The sequence below is a fragment of the Lepidochelys olivacea genome (assembly GCF_965140295.1).
Source record: "Lepidochelys olivacea isolate rLepOli2 genome assembly, chromosome: 2".
In the NCBI taxonomy this organism is placed as follows: Eukaryota; Metazoa; Chordata; order Testudines; family Cheloniidae; genus Lepidochelys; species Lepidochelys olivacea.
This window is the reverse complement of record NC_140412.1, coordinates 37845576-37863395: the sequence shown is the minus strand read 5'-3', so window position 1 is coordinate 37863395 and position 17820 is coordinate 37845576. Positions and strand designations below refer to the sequence as shown.

At 42.7% G+C, this 17820-nt stretch overlaps 1 protein-coding gene across 1 annotated transcript in view; it reads right to left on the bottom strand.

Moving 5' to 3' along the window:
- The window catches only part of UBR5 (ubiquitin protein ligase E3 component n-recognin 5), a 139958-nt gene extending 122960 nt beyond the window's left edge, over positions 1-16998 (bottom strand). The window contains exon 1 of the mRNA XM_084620112.1: positions 16712-16998. Coding sequence (XP_084476238.1) covers positions 16712-16773 — 62 coding nt within the window. The 5' untranslated portion in view covers positions 16774-16998. The remainder of the gene's footprint in view (positions 1-16711) is intronic.
- Between the last annotated feature and the right edge of the window lie 822 nt (positions 16999-17820).

The window sequence follows — 17820 nt, the reverse complement described above, 5'->3', positions numbered from 1 at the left end:
GAACTTACGGGAAGGGGGAAGCAGCTCACACCTTTAAGTCATGGCTTCAAGCTAGCCGCAGAATTAGGCCAACATCAAAGCATCAGTTGTACTTAGTTCACATTTGGAAGGTTCTCTCTGTAGATAGTAGGGATAGAGACTGGGGGGGGGGGTAAATGAAAGCTTAGATGATAGAGAATATGAATGTCATGTAGGCCAATAAATACATTATGTGGGTTGTATGTTTGATATCCCTGCTCAAAGAGAACAATCCAGGAAGAGGGCTTATGAAAGTGACAGCACCTTGAACCAAATTCATCCTTGGTTCAACCCACACTGAAGTCAAAAAACACAAGGCATAAAGTTGGTCCCTGAACATAATGGAGACTTTTAGAACTGCACAGGTACTTATGTGGTATATTTGACAGACTATTTAACTTTCTGACTCCACCTTTTCTTTAGCACACAGCACAGAAATTATTTCCCAAAAGGGAAAATAGATAAGATTATCACTTAGATCAACATCCGAACATACTACACTAAATAAAACAATCTTTACAGATCTATAGTCAATATAAAACCTTATTCCATCAGATGGCATCCCTTCCTTCCCAGTAGTCAGTGAGCCTCAGTAGTAGAGTGCTGTTAGTAACAAGAACACAGTGGCAACTGGTTTGGGGAAAAGCAGGCTTTTCAAGATCTCCTCCAATAGTGTACACATGCAGTTTTCAATTATGAGTGTGCTATAGTGCCACAGGGAAACAAGATACTGGTTCAGGGAAGGACCAGATTTTCAAGTCTCCCCCCACTTTCTGGAGGTGACATGGGTGCAAAGAATTGAATAAGTTACTGAGGACTACAGCTATCCCCAGCAGTCTGAATGTCAAGCGGTGTACTTGTGACATATGGAGCCTGGTGGCCTGGAGCTAAATGTGTGAGAGAAACCTCAGAAGCCAGGAGCCACCTGCAGATACACTTTGAAGTTCCAGTAATAGGGAATTATGCAACATATCCAATTTTTTCACATCCACACCTAAGTCTTTGGTAGGCGAGGGCATGTTTATGGATTATTTTAACATAATTCCAAAATGTACTAAAACCCATATCTTGTGAAACTTACAAACTACTTTAGGACATGATGCAATAAGGAGGGTAACAAAACACCTTGATGAAAGGTATGAGCAAGAACAGACAAAGGTAACATCAGTAAGGCAATGTGGATACTCAGCAAAGCCTAGTGCATAGCATAGGGTATATGCAAACGGAGAGGTTTCCACCCCCCCTGATAAATTAGCAAATGATTTGTTCAGCTACTTTCTTCTAGCCTACAGCATAAGTGTGTATCCATAGAATCACAGAATATCAGGGTTGGAAGGGACCTCAGGAGGTCATCTAGCCCAACCCCCTGCTCAAAGCAGGACCAATCCCCAATTAAATCATCCCAGCCAGGGCTTTGTCAAGCCTGACCTTAAAAACCTCTAAGGAAGGAGATTCTACCACCTCCCTAGGTAACGCATTCCAGTGTTTCACCACCCTCCTAGTGAAAAAGTTTTTCCTAATATCCAACCTAAACCTCCCCCACTGCAACTTGGGTTTTTAAACAGCGAGAGGGCAGTGGATTTGCAGATCACATTCTTCAAGCTAGAAGATGATCTTGAGAGGACTGGTCCTGCAAGCGTGGTGGTTTTGACACATTTGGTTGGCTTTTCACAGGCACTCTATAACGAGGTGGTATTCCCCTTTAGGGGCTGGGGAGCCTGAAGTAAGCCTGTACAGTTCTGAGGCACAGTTCTTTTAGAATAGATGATTGGGCCTGGCAGAGAAGGGATCATCAGACCAAGCTAGGAATGGGTCAGGTAACTGCCTGATGAGCATCTGATTCCTATAAAGGTTGAAAGAGCTCACTCTCAGGGCTTGTCTACACTACCCGCCGGATCGGCTGGCAGCAATCGATCCAGAGGTGGATCGATTTATCATGTCTAGTATAGACATGATAAATCAACCGCTGAGCGCTCTCCCGTCAACTCCGGTACTCCACCAAAACGAGAAGCACAAGCGGAGTCGACGGGAGAATCTCAGCTGTCAACTTACCACAGTGAAGACACCGCGGTAAGTAGATCCAAGTACATCGACTTCAGCTACTCTATTCACGTAGCTGAAGTTGCGTATCCTAGATTGACCCGGCGTGGTAGCGCAGACAAGCCCTGAGAAGGGGGACCCACAGAAAGCAGGCTAGTTCCAGGGGCAGGCCCTGGAGAAGGTGAACTGCCATGCAGATGCTCTATAGGAGAACTCGGAAAGTGCTGCCAGGAGTAGCGAAGCTCTGGAAAGAAAGCCCCTGGGTCAGGGGAAAGGCAGCTATTGGATTTATGCTGAACTGTTTTACTTTTGGTGTTTGCTAAAGATTGTCAGTGCAATGAATAAATGGTGCCTAAAAAAAGGGACTGACCAGACCCTGGGCATGGCATTCAATCATTCCAAGGCTAGGGAGACAGAACAGCAGCCTATACACACTCACAATCATTAAATGGGAGACATCACATCCTCTTCTGGATCAGATATATAGGTCAATACACAACCATAATCCAGTCCAACAATATTATCTTAAAAGGTACATTCTGAAATAGTATAGGACGAAAAGTCAGTTCTACTTTTCAGATGAGCAAAATCCTCCAAATCCAAAATTAACCACCTCAGCTCCACTTTCTCAACACCAAAAGCAGGTGCAAAAGCCTCTAGTCTTCCTAACTTACAAATACAATAATACAATTGTGAATACAAAACACAGCAGCACATAGATGATCAATGTAAGAACAGTCCAAAGTTAAATTTATCAAATTAAACCTACGGACCATTGTTCTAACTGCAATATTACATTTGAAAATAATTCAGTAAGTCTCACATTTTTAATTTGCTTTAAAATGCAGCCAAAATACAACAGCCAGTATTGTTATGCTGCAGGAATGAGGGAGACTTGTTGCATAATGTGCATTTGGGAAGCTACAGGCTACATAGTGCCTTGATTGTATAACTAAAATCTCTTTCAATTGCTAATGGTAAAACTGCATCATCTAAATACAGAATGTTTAAATAACAAAAATCATTTTCCGTTTTATGTATCAGCAGATATTGCAACCTTGTTTTAGGAGGGAAACAGAGGGGAAAATTGTTTAGGAGACAGTGCTGGGCCACAAAAACAAGCAGCCATACTTTTATCAGAAGTGGGATTTCAGGCTGAATGACTCAAAACTGAAAAGCCAGTCAGCCTCTAGGATGAATAGGTCACTGTACTACTTTGCCTGCATTTCCCAAAAACTGATTATTTCCCCTCTTCATCTACCAGTACAGCAGCCACAACATTTCCAGGTGCTTCCCCCACAGTCTATCCAGCCTTCTGGTTTTATGCTGAGAAACTCATTAAGCATCACACTATATAGCTCTTGCTTCATATTGTGCCTGAAGCCACACTGTTTAGGGTAGCAATCTTGGCAGATATAAGCTGTCTCAACCTGCTTTGACTGAATCACTGGCCCTGCACAGTGGTGCAGTTTTTCAGCAGATATTAAAAACTGAGGTACTGGTCACTCCTGGGAACAATAACTTTTTGCAGGAGTGGGACTGTTCTGATCACATTACATTCTGGCTGCCTATTTTCCCACCGTAACAAAATACGGTATTGGATACCTTAAAATTCTTTGCAACATTTCTATGTACTGTTAAATAGCTCCAGAGTTCTATCCTACAGATGGGCACATTTCAGAAGTGGGTGAAACAGTCCTGACAGCAAAGCCTATGAAATGCTATATAAGTAATCCAAAGGAAAAAAAATATACAAATGAGATGGACCACTATGTGTCCAGTAGGAAGTAACAAGAGGGAGCCTCTAAAAAAAAAAAAAAAAAACCAACCTCCTGCCATTATACCACTGAATAAAAGCAAAAACAATTTTTTCTTTAAAGTACTTTTTAAAAGGTGACCAAGAAAGGCCAGGGTGGAAGAAAAGGTCCCCACACTTTGCTTCTTTATGCAGTATAAAGAAAGCCTGAAATTTGGGGGGAGGTAATTTTTTTTCCATTAGAAATTCAGATTTTTGTCTACCCTCTTTAACCTGGAAGACTCTACAGGCAATTGCTATGAATAAGAAATCGGACACAATATAAATGAAATCTGAGAGGGGAAGCTATTATTATTTGAAATGTTTAAAACATGTGTTTGGATAACAGTTAAGAAACACTAGAGAAAAGTGTCAAAGATTTGACATCTTCAACCCCTTAATATTACAGGATGAGAAAGCTCGTAATCCATATTTCAGATCTATGAGTGCAGCAAAATCCGGGAAGCAGAGACTTGATATTTTTGGTATTTCAAAAGAACAAGCAGCAGGTTTTGGGGTCTTCTTTGAGGTGGGGGTTAAGTTTTCAGGAACTTTACACAAAATAGAGAAGATAATTTTGCATGTCACCTATGAAGGGTGATTTAAAATTTTAATCTAGTTGTAAAAATTGAACAATTTTTAAATAATTTGTAGGAAATCTTCATTTTACCTGTTTGTTATGGGGCCAGATCGTCCTCTTACCTAAATAAATAGCAAGTCTCATTGACTTTAATGGTGGCTGAATCAGGCCAATAGCTTGTGACCAAAGAAGTGCCACTCAGGTAAATGCATGAAGGTGGCTAAGCATTTTGATGATTGTATTAAGATAAGTTATTAGAAAATTTAGTGCAACACAGACACTTATTTGTACATATTACGTAGTGTCAAACTGCAAGGGGGTGAAGTTTAATACTAAAATCCAATTAAATTATTTGTTTAGTCTGATCACTCCCAACCAGCAGCAGGGCCTCATTGCACTAAGTTTGGAGAAACATACAGAAAGACAACTTTGGTCTCAAAGAACTTACAAACTTACAAAAAGACAAGAGATATAAAATGTGTGTGAAAGGGATATATAGCATATAAGTAATCAGGGCAATGACAAGCATAAGTCTTGTAAGTTTTTATATATATAAAAACTGAACAAAGACTTGGACCTATCATCACTCTGATGATTTTTTATTATATATATATATAATGTTATATCCTCCTTTTAGGTTTAAGGATATTTTGAGAGAGTTCCATTCCAGCTGGATAGGAAAAATGTGTTTCATTCCACAGGCTAGTGGGGGGGAAGGAGGTGGGATCGGAAAGAACTGTTGAAGCAGGAGTGGATAAAGTGCAAGGGAAACTGAGGGGGAAGAGAGAAGATGGCAAGCAAAATAATAAGCAGGGAGAATTAGATTAGGCAGATGAAGAAATGCTGCAGCAGGAGAGGTTCAAGATGAAGAGACTAACAACTACTAGCAATACAGCACATGAAAAAAGAAATCCAGAGTCTAAGTTTGAGCAGAGTGAATGATGTTAAGAGGCAATGCAGGATCCTCCTGGCTATTACTGCTGATTCCCATTTGGAAGGGAGGCTGCCAAGGCTCGTGTCCTGGGAAGTGACGAAGAAGTCTGTTTTACATTAAAGCACTACTGGAATACAGTAATAATGGTCCTAAATTACCCACATCTTCGGCTGTGGCTAGTACTGGCTGCTTTGAGTAAAGAGCAGCAAACAGCTTGTGCATGTGTGTTTTTCTACACAATATTTTATATTAAAAGATAAACTGAGAAATTATGAAAGTCTCCCACCTTCATGCTTCCATCTGCTAAGTTACAATTCTATTGTCACAAACTAAATCAGCAAAACTGAACGTCACACAGCAGTAAAACAGTAAAACAGCAGTGATCAATTGCTTCTGGTGACTCAGCAAAGAGGTATTAAAAACAGCAAAACATTTTGAAAACTCCCTTTGTAACTGGTATTCTTTAGTAAAACCATTTTATCTATGTATGGTATTACAACTAATTCATTGCAGTTGTCTTTTAAAACTTGCAGTTGCAGGTTCTCACTGCACTCCTCCTACAGTTTGACCAGCCTTTAAAAAAATAAATAAATAAAAAGGCATTTGGGAGCATTAACCTATTCCCAATGTAAAATGTTTTTGAAAAATACAAAATGAAATGAGAAAACCAACTGGAAGAGGAGGGGCAGAAGACACTTTGGAAAGATCATTTCTGTCAGGAGAAGGGAGCTGGAGCAATAGGGCATGGGGAGAGCCTGAACCAAAAACCTGGAAAAACGAACAAACTAACGTAATTAATTTCCTCAATTATTTTTAAATCTACAAAGAAATCCTTAGGAGCCATTTTACAACATAGTTTTGGTGGGGGTTTTTGGGTAACAATCTTGTCCCAATCCACATCTATCAAACTAATAAGTACAGAGAAAGACAATGCATGCAAAATATACCATTATCTTAATCAAAGGCCCATTTTGTAACTGCAATAAGATTAATTGTGTAGTAGTGTTGATAAATGCACAAACTGTTTGCATTTGAAGCATTTCTCCTCAAGCCCCAACACACCTAAGATGTACAGCCTGTCCTGTCTTAAGATTTAATTATCAAGACTTGGCAGGAGAAGGGCTGGGGGGAGAGCACTCTCTCATTCATCAGTAGGAAAGTTCCCTGGGCAAACGGGGACCAGCAGCAACAGAATGAAATGCAGAACTGAGACAGTTCTGCTTTGCTAAAAGACTTATGTTTCTCAACAGGCATGGTAAAGGCAAACTCCATATTTAAGTTCTGCTCTGCAATTAGATTCCCACACAGGCAGTTTATTGAACTTATGTACATCCAACTGCAGCATCAGGACCTTAGTAAACATTAGCCACCGATGGAGGATACAAAAGATGGGGCTGGTCAGCAGGATTGAGGAACTACATCTTAATAAGCCTCACAACTTCCCCAACAAGTGCTATGTTTGAATCTCAGATGGGTTGGAGGTACATTTGTAGTATGGACTTTGAGTAAACAGATTTAGCTCTTCAGCAACATTTTTCAAACTGTGTTACAAATCTTTAGTGTCACTTCTTTTGAAGGTGAATGTCATATCCTATGTGGTTTAGGTTCTACAACCTGTGGTTTTCACATAGAAGCCACTCAAAGAAGCAAAAATGAGGAAAACTTCAAGATTAAATAAACAATCCTTCAGATCCTGATTTTGTTTTGGAATAGTTAATCACCATCCTGAGCACTATGCTTGTATCTTGCATCTCCTTTCCCACTTTTTGATTGTGTCTTTATAGATCAGCATTTCAAACATGTAACAGACATCATCCTGCCACATACAGGACCTAGTTGTCTTACAATTCAAAATGCATGAATAGTGATAAAGCCAACTACATATTTATTTATCTATGCTCTTGAATAAGCTTACAAATGACCAGTTTAAAACAATCATTATGAATAGAGGTGCTTCTCACATATTCACAACTTTCAGAAATTTTCTATGTTTTATCTCAGAAAGTAGGTTTTTTGTGCAACAAAATCCTGTTATCTGTCTTCTGAATCAGTGGGATGGTGCAGGTAAAATATTTCTCCAACTTAAAAGGTTCTGCCAAAAAAAGGATGGCGGGGGGAAAGAGTGGATACTTGGTATGCAGGTGAGCCATTGCTTTAATGAATTATTTCAAAATTGCTTAATGACCACAGACTTCATTTGAGAGGGGTATTGCTCCAGGTTAGACACAATGCAGATACATGTACAATTTGAACTGCACACTTCTTAAACTTGTTAAAAGGCCGTCTTTGCCTAAGTTGTTTGTTGCCTCAACTTCCATTTTCTTGTCCCCAGACAGTCCCCCAATCTATTCATTCTACCTACCTAAGTTTCAGAGTAGCAGCCGTGTTAGTCTGTATTCGCAAAAAGAAAAGGAGGACTTGTGGCACCTTAGAGACTAACCAATTTATTAGAGCATAAGCTTTCGTGAGCTACAGCTCACTTCCTCAGATGCATATCGTGGAAACTGCAGCAGGCTTTATATATACACAGAGAATATGAAATTCTCTGTGTATATATAAAGCCTGCTGCAGTTTCCACGATATGCATCTGAGGAAGTGAGCTGTAGCTCACGAAAGCTTATGCTCTAATAAATTGGTTAGTCTCTAAGGTGCCACAAGTCCTCCTTTTCTTTTTACCTACCTAAGTTTTATTCTACTGCCCACCACTGTAGTATATGACACCCAGATCCTCACCGGTATTTAGACTAACTTCCACTAAAGTCCATGGGGTAAATCTCTTTGAGATTCTCAGCCTGATTGCTTTCCATGTAAGAAGTCTCCTGCAAGAGAGACTTCATGGAGTCTCTGACATGGTTTTTTAAAATATTCTGTGCAATTTAAACCATTCTAAGGGGCAAGGAGGCTGTAGAGCTGATATGTGGTGCGGTGATAAGAATAGGCTATAACAGGAATGTTTTGCAAACTTAACTACCGAGGATGCTAAGAGTGCAACCACTATAAAAGATGAGCATTCTGTCAGTTACCCTGAACCCCCATCTGTGATATATATAATACACATGCCCCACATTTAAGACAATATTATAATTACAAAGTCATAATTGTAAAAATAAGTATAGCTGCAACACACTGGAAAACTGTAGTATTTAGGTATACTGTTTGGGTGAAGCAATGTATAATTTACATTTATGTAAAAATTTCTTTCATTTTTGTATCTACTCTATCCCTCTAAATAGTCTTTCTAGTTACTAAGAACATATGATCACACACAAAATCTGTCTTAAAGCCTAACTTGTGGATTTATGGCACCAAATTTATCATATTACAAATTCATTCAGCATGGCAACTAAAGCAACTGTCATCAGGAATTATTTTAACGTATGACAATATACTTAGTATGTTGAAACTAACCACATTAGTATACGTGATTAGTTGGTTATAGGTTAAGTTTTACAATGAATTAAAACATTGCAAAAATATCTGTACTAGTCACAAAAATCCTACTTTTGTATATGATCAAAATCTGAGTATTTTTCTGATTTACGTATCTATCCTCAAGATGTGGCCAATATAATCTCAAACCATTGGGCTAATCTAGCAAGACTAGTAAACACAAAATCTGATCCCAAAGGCAATCCTAAAACTGGAGGATGGAGGGGAAGGAGGACAAGGGATTGGAGAATGTGTGTGACCAGCCTGCTACCCAGATAAACTCTTCCGCTGGCTCTGCTCAGCTACTTGCACCTTAGACCACACTTTAGGAAGTGTATGCATAGCCAATTATGCATTTGCTGTCCTCGAAATCAAGTTTGGGGTGCAGTGGCTGAGCAGAGCCTATTACTACTGACATTTAAGAATAGGCCTTCTCCCCCAAACCCTTCATTCCCATTTTCAATCTCAGGTTTGAGATGCCACTCAGAAAAAGAATTCACAGTTTGTATATGAACATCAGATTAGAAGTTTGTCCTTGAGGAATGTACACAAAGTATGCATACAATGCAATTTCACTTTAAAAAAAATCTTTAACAACCCAAGTGCTAACATGACTGCAGAAAAGTTGCATCAACCATACTTATTTGACAACTGAACTAGAGAACCAAGTTGTCCATGGACAAGTGTCAATTAAAAAATTTATTTATTTTTGCAGTCTGAGGCTATGTCTACACTAGAAACTTCAAAGTGCTGCCGCTGGAGCACTCCCACGGCAGCGCTTAGAAGCGAGTGTGGGGTCATGCACTGGTAACCCACCTCCACGAGGGGAATAGCTCCGAGCGCTGGGAGCAGTGCTGTCCACACTATGCTGTCCACACTATGCTCTTGCTGCGCTCAGGGGGGTGATTATTCATTCTCCTGAGCCAGCAAGTTAGAGCGCTATAAAATGTAAGTATGGAAAAGCCCTGAGCTTCTATAAAAGTCCTTTACATAGTAAATTTTGCGACTACAGAACTAAAGAAAGTGCAGACAGAGCTTTCTGAGTATTTTAACTACAGTGGACTCTGTCAAGAATATAGCCAATAGCAGCTAAAACCGAGAAGTTGGTGAACTTGCTACATGACTTACCCTTAAAATAAAAAAAACAAAAACAACATAAGCCCTAATTCATCAGTGCATAAGTCAACAATTGCTTTCTACCTGTGGTCCCTGGACCTCTAGGGGGTCCGCAGACTATGTTTAAGATTTCCGAAGAGGTCCGGCACCTCATTCAACATTTTTTAGGGATCCACAAATGAAAAAATGTTGAAAACCACAGCACTAACAGCTTGGAGTTTGGACAAAACGTCTCCTATTGGCAGGCTATTCCACAATTTTACATTATAGAGATTCTTGTAACTTTCTTCTGGAGTATCTGGTACTGTTTGACCACTATCATAGACAGGATACTGTGCTACACAGACCAAAGATCTCAACTGGTACAGAAAAGTCTTTATAGTACAAAGGTTTGCATACTGCTGCCTGCAGACCATTAGCAGTCTGAAGAGCTGGTGGTCATATGGCTTCTTGTCTCCACCTCCTAAATTGCATTAGGGAGAACTACAAATATACTGAATATTTTCTAAGTCAGAAATTGCTGTAGTTGCCAGAGACTTTGTGTAATCATGAATGGATGAGGAGATGATTGACAGGAATCTCTCTATTAAAACACAGTTTACCCTATGAAAGAACTCGAGAATTCCTTCTACCCCGATATAATGTGACCCAACAGAACATGAATTTGGCTATAACGCAGTAAAGCAGCGCTCCAGGGGGGAGGGGTGCGGGGGGGCTGCACACTCTGGTGGATCAAAGCAAGTTCGATATAACGCGGTTTCACCTATAACACAGTAAGATTTTTTGGCTCCCGAAGACAGCATTATATTGGGAAAGAGGTGTACAAACCATTACAGCATTTCAACAATTTTTATCTCATCTTCAAAAAATAGTTCTATTATGCAGTTGTTTGTAATTAAGTACTGTTAAACCTTCTGGGATAAAATGGTGGATTTTGGCAACAAAGACTGGTAAAGGAAAAAAATTCTACAGGTATGCAAAGATAGCTCTGTTTCCAGAAAGTGATTATTAGTATTAAATTAATCCTTATATAATCAATTGCATACAAACTTGGGTCTGTTACAGACAGGGGCATACGAGTTTTATTGTTTACTGCCTAGAAACATAAGCTACAATCAATGGCCAATACCTAAAAATGTGTATGAAGTATTGTAAATAAAAGTTTACCATCCCACGTCATCCCACCGTATTGGTTAGCTTTCACAACATACAGCAGTCTAAGAAATCAATATCCTTGATCTTCTAACAGCAGCATTATGAGGAGTTTTAAACATAAATTTCTAATTTGTTTTTTCAAAGGAGGGGATTGTTCTAAGACTAAGCTTTTCAGATACTGATACTTTCCTCAAGACAATAAATAGATACAGTAAAACCTAAGAGTTACCTCGGGAATGGAGGTTGTCCGTAACTCTGAAATGGTCTGCAACTCTGAACAAGATGTTACGGACTTCAGCGGAGGAGTTTGGGCTGCAGCTCCTGACTCTAGGGGCCGCCAGGACTCCCAGGCTTTAGATCGGGGTGTGTGTGGGGGGGGCCACTGGAGCATCACTGCTTTAGATCGGGGGGGGAGAGCGCTGGAGCTTGAGGCTTCAGCTCCGCAGCTCCATTCTGGTTTCAGCCCCGCAGAGGGCGGCAGGATCAGGGCTTCAGCCTTCTGCTCCCAGTTTCGGGTGTTAGCTATGGGCGGGGGGAGGGGGAGAGCGCTGGGGCTGAAACCAGCACTCCCCTTGTAGCTAAAGCCCCAATCCCCAGCACCCTCCACCCCCACCCCCCGCTAAAACCAGGAGAGGAGCTGCAGGGCTGAAGCGCCGATCCCCAGCACGTGCCCCACACCCACACCCCCACCGACACACAGAATCCATCCCTGGCATTGGTCCCCTCAACCCCACACTGAAACCGGGAGCAGATCCGTGGGGCAAAAGCCCCAAGCCCCAACACTCCACCCCGGTCTACAGCCCTGAGCCCCACTGCTCCCAATGGTCAGAAGCCACAAGCCCCACCTCTGCCTGTAGCCCTGACCCCAAACACACACCCTGCGGCTGCAGCCCCAACACAGTACATTATTTGCTTTTTTTGGTCTGCACTGCTGCCTCATTGAGGACTTCAGGTTTCACAGGGTGTCTGGTAGACTGGTAAATCCGTAACTCTGGTGTTCATATCTTTTAAATACAGTAGACCCTCGATGTTTTATCGTAACTTATTACAGGAAGCAGACATGTCATTCCCATTAAAACTTCTGGATTAAGTTTTAATCCCATATGCATTTAAGAGACTAAGTCCTTCAAAGAAAATCCCAACACAACTGACTTGTAACTAAAGTCTTGTCTACACAAGAAAGTTACAATGGGTAAAAGGCTAATTAGAGGTCATGGACCCACCAGTTCCCTGCCTCTCCCCAGATACCCTTTCTGCATCAGCGAAGGAGCGCCTGTGGAGCTATACTCCATGGAGGTACACACTGCATCCATGGTGTCCAGCCCCGGACACATTAAAACGCTACAAAGCAAAGGGATACCCCAAGTATATTAATATCTTTACTGCCAACTGTCTCAGTAGCTAGGCACTTCTGTTTTAAAAATTAAAGCCATAAACTATTGTGTCACCTGTACTCTGCAGAAAGAAAATTTCTAGATCATCAAGTTGCAGACTGCATCTTGAATTTAAATTTATTCTATTTGGTCTGCAGAGGAGAAATTGTTTGGGGAAAATCTCCAAGTCACCTATTTTTCTAACAAATACACTACTGCTCTGGAAAAACTTCATTAGTTCAATTCATCCTAAAGAAAGATGAGCAAATCAGTTAATCATTTCAAAAAATGAATCCTAATACAAGCCCCACATATTGCCTTCCTTTTAAACACCATCTTGTACTTTGTTTTCTCCAGAATAAACAGCTTCTAGACAACTACTGAATACCTTGAATAAGTTATTTTAACAATACTTCAACTTCTATGAGACAGTACTAAGGGACACCATCAAGGTGGACTCCAGTTATTTAAAAAAAAAAATTAAAAATCAAAGTCCCCTTCCCAATTTTGTGGGTTCTACAATCATTTCTTTAAAATCATTTCTTTCCTTTCCCCTGTTATTGGGTGAAATGCCTACTCAGATAAAGAGGAGACTAATTATGTTGGGGGAAATTAGTGCAAACTATATGCTAACTGCAGTCAAATTCACAAAGTGAAAAGATTTTTCCTCAAATTTCAGGTGTTACTTGTAACAATAGGAGGTAAAACATTTTCAGAAAACAGTGCTCTTTTAATTGACTTTGCCTCCTTCATACATTATGTCTGCTGCTCTAAATTTACACTGGTTAAATGCCTTACTTTAAGTTCTGAGACCATCCAATATCTTGATTCACAGGAGAGTTACATGTGTAAATTCCTCATGGTTCAACAGGAAATATATCCCAAATATTAAATTTAAACACTTGATACTCATCCATTTATGATTTCAGGAGACCAACTTAATGTAGGGTTTTTTTGCACAGAGTATTACAGTGGGCTGTCAAAATGGAATTCTGCTCACAAAAATCAGACCGAGAAGCAATTAAAAGCTGCAGTGGGGATGGAGAAAAGTGACTTTGCCTGCTGACAGTATTCATGGTAGAAAGAATAGCAAGTCTAGAAAAAGAAAAGCAAACTCTATAAAATGGAAAAAAGATGTGGAAAAGCATCTTACAGCTCAACAGGAATTTCTAAATGCATATTTATGTGAAATCACAAGTATAAAGCTATCTAGGCCCCGTTATATTGTCACATTACAGCGATAAGTAGTACTGCTATAAACAAAAATGAATTGGCATTTCCTGAATAACACCCACCACACAAACCCTATTTATGAACCCCTTTGAATTCAGTGTTACAAGTTCTCATACACATTTACCACATTTCTAGTAAAATTATGTTTGTGAAGAGGATACTTACAATTTTCTGCTCCGATCAAGAAGACACTTGATTCAACAGAAGTCACTACTTAATAGCACTTTTACAGCTTTTTTTCTATGTATTAATTACCACATTTTTTTGAAGCTTCCTGTACTAAATAAAAAAGTCTTAAGGTGCTGGTGCTGTGGTAAAATAAATTTAGGAAGTGCCAGAAGGACTGAAGGGTCATATTCAGTACAGATAACTGAGGGGCACACACCTTGTAATTCTTGTAGACCAAGGTAATTGCATTTACACATACTGGGAGCTTCTTGAATTCCTTCATTCCAGGCCACAAGCTCCCCTTGTGCCATTCATCTCTTTCAGCAGCACCACACAACTTCCTCCAACCCCTCCCTCATGTTGGGACTATGTGTACCCTCCTATACTACCACTACAACACACCAGGATCCCTCAACCTCCTCCCTGCCAGGGGTCTGTATACCTCCCATTCTCCATCTTCCCATACCAGAGTTCCCCAATCTTCTCCTCGTGCCAGCTGTCAGTTCTCTGTACCGTCCCATTACTCCTTCCCCCTATGTCAGAGGTTTTGTGTTCTCCCCATACCAGGGTCTCCTAATCGCCCCACACTAGAGGGTCCAGAGTGCTCTCCTCATTCGTCCGCCCACATTCCAAAATCCCCCATTCTACCACCCATAGGAGGGGCTCTGTGCACATCTGCTTTCCTCTTCCACCATAGCAGGTACCCTACACTTAACACCTCTTTCCCTACCCATTCCAGTGTCCCCCATTCACCCTACCCCCAGGGGCTGTGCTCACACTCCTATTCCCCCCACTGTTATTTTTCCTTGTCTGGGAGGAAAAAGTCATTCAATGTATTAAGATGTTAAACTCTGCTGGGAGGACACACAGAGATGAGCCAGGTATATTGTTATGCTGGAAGGCATTAATGGGTGTCATCAACCTGTTTGATATATAAATAATTGCAGAGGTGCTTTTTTAATTGGATAGCTGAGACGCCATATATCTGCCATTTTTCCCCTCTCATTTTTCCAATTTTCCCCCAAATCACTAGAATTCCGGCAACTGACCCCTAGCACTTTTCTTGTTATTTTGGAATTGATCAAAAGTGGTGTTCAAAACTTACTGCATTACTGAGAAACAGAGAAATGCAGGTTAGCCTTCACAAGCTCAGCCAATAAACAAGACAGGTGATGTGTTAAAGCAAAACCTGGAGCATTCCTTCAATACACTTGGAGCAATGTGCGTAATTACATGCTGAATAACAGTCTCGTCATATTTTTTAAAAACATGCTGGCTCTTTCAAGATCAAAAAATCTTCATATACCAGAAGTTAGATGAAAAAATGGAAATATCCCAGCATTGTATCAGTGCTCACCTTCTCCTGCAGGAAGCAACTGCATGCCATACAAGAACGCATTACTGTGAAGGAGGTCAATCTCCCAGCAGTAGTTATGCCGCCTCTTTTGGGAAGCACATGACAAACAGTGTCCTGTAAGATGTGTCACCGGGTCACTCCAAAAAAGTTACACCCAACTGACAAGCTTCAGGTCAGGGCCCCCTTTTATCACTACAAATCTCTCCTCTCTGTTTAAGGTCAAAGATGAAGCAGTTTGGGTGAAATATGATCCTTAAAATGACTTACTTTGCTCACTGTAAACATTAAGCCCCCTGAATCTCAAATGTTGTTTAATGGAGGCATTTCAGCACTCTCTCTTTTCCTACTCCAAATTACTCAGTGAGACATGATCATGGAAGCAGCCTAGATCTATGCTCAAACCTGGGAGGCAGCAAAGGACGGAAGTCCATAACCAAAGGCCCACACAGCCTGATAAGAAAGAAGATTACTTGGATTTCCACCCTATAACTAAATCTAGGACTTCTCTATTATTAACCACAAACAATTTGACAGGGAATTAATATAAGCTGAGAATTTATCAATTCAGATCCTATTAAGAATTTATATTTGTGAAATTTACTAGCTGCAGAAAACTCTATTAATAAGGATTAGAAGAAGACAACAGAGAATTCTAAGATGTCTCACACCTCTTGACATTTAAATAAAAGGTTTCCTTTCTTCCCCAGGCCTGTTTTAGTTTCTTCATAACTTGCATTTTTCTCACCGTATTCTAAAATACAATTGTAAAGTTTCCAAACACCACACTCAAAGATGCAATGTGTTTCCATGTCTCTCTCCCTTGCCTGAGCTACCACAGTCAGCACTTTACAGAACAGCCCTTTTCAAAATAAAAGCCTAAAACCCAGTACAGACATTTATATTTATCCCACTTTATACTTCCCTCCCCGTCCTTGTGTATGTTCTATCATTTTCACCCCCTACCTCCCAACCGCATCGTCTGTCAATTCATCGTTGATTTATATGGACAATTTTTTGCTCCTCCTCAGCCTCAGCTCAGGAGTAATGATAACCCACTTCTCAGATGGGGAGCCTGGTACAACCCCGGTGTCCCCTGACCAGTGAAAGCTGGGCGGAGAGAGGCGGGGAAGGGAGCGAGACACTCACTCGCAGAGGTCACGATCTCCCAGCACCCAGAGTCTGCGGTGTCCGGGGACTATAAGGAAATGACCATGTTTTAAACCGTGCAGGTAGGCGCCTCCCCTCACCGTCCCCGCAGAGAGGGGGCAGGGGGAGAGAGAGTTGACCCACCCCTCTGATAACCCGCTTCTCTGCCCGGTGTCCAGTGTAACTCTTCACCGACCCCGCGGACACCCACACGGCGAGGCTTCCTCCCCTTCCCAGAGCCCCGCCACACGCCGCGCTCCGGCCGCCAGACACATGGGCCCAGCCCCTCCCCTCACACACGGGGGCCGGGCCGCGCCCCTCCCCTCTCCGCCTTGCGTCCCCCTCAGCCACATGGGCCTCCCCTCACCGGTCATTAAGCTGGTCCTCGGTGCCCGGCAGCGGGTGCACCACGAAGTGGATCGATGTCATGTTGCGCTCCCCCCCCCAGAGGCAGGCAGAGGCCAGGCACACAATGGGGTGGGGGGGCTCGGCGTCTCCCCCGGGGCGGCGGGGGCGCTCGCACCCGCAGGCAGAGTCCTTCCCTCACCGCAGCGACGCGACGCGGAGCGGGGTGCGGGGACCCGAGACGGCAGCGTCAGGAAGAGACTCGCTCCGCGCCGCACTCACACACGCACCGCCATCTTAACTTCCAGCGGCCCCTTCTCCTTTCTCCCTCCCCTCCTCCTTGCGCCGCGCCGGGCTGGGCGGGGCGCTGACTGACCGACCGCGATGCAAGGCGCGCGCTTACTGGCGCCTGGGAGGCCCATCGGCAGTGTGTCTGTAAGGTCGTAGCGGATTGGGCCAGCTAGTCTGTAAAGCGCGAGTACGTCGGACGTGAAGTACGTGGAGACCACGTGCTCCTGGGAGAAGCGGTGGGGGGTGGGGTTGCGGCGCGGTGCCCGCTCCGGCGCGGCGGCGGCGTGGCTCGCTATGGCTGGCGGGAGGGCGGCTGGCCCAGTCACCCGTGCTCGGCTCCCGGCAGCAGCTTGAGGCTTTTGGCCTGGCGCGTCTGGGCGCTGGTCCGCCCCAGTGCTGCCTGGAGGGCTGTGCCGAGAGGGCGACCCCGGCACTGGCAGGTCGGGGTTCGGGGTCTCCGCGGGAACGCTGGGAGCCCGGGTCGGCGGCGGCCGGAAGGCGTTGCCGCACGGGAGTCTGCCGCACGGGAGGGGCGGGCTGCCCGCTGCGGTCTGGGGGGGATGGGGGGGCTAACACCAACAGGCGCTAACTAACGACACTGACCACGGTGGTCTGGACGCTTAAATACTTGTGAGTGGACCAGGCTAGCGATTACAGTGGCGTTTGCCAGCTAACCAGTAGCTAATACGGCGACAATGAGTCCAGAAGAGGCCTACTCTCTGACTTGGGATGTCTTGAAGACTTTTCCAACCGTCAGGGTAGCAGGAAAGAATACTCTTTTTTTCTTTCCTTGCCCCAAGCAGCTGTAATGTGTGGACAGTTTAGCCCTGTTTCAGTCAT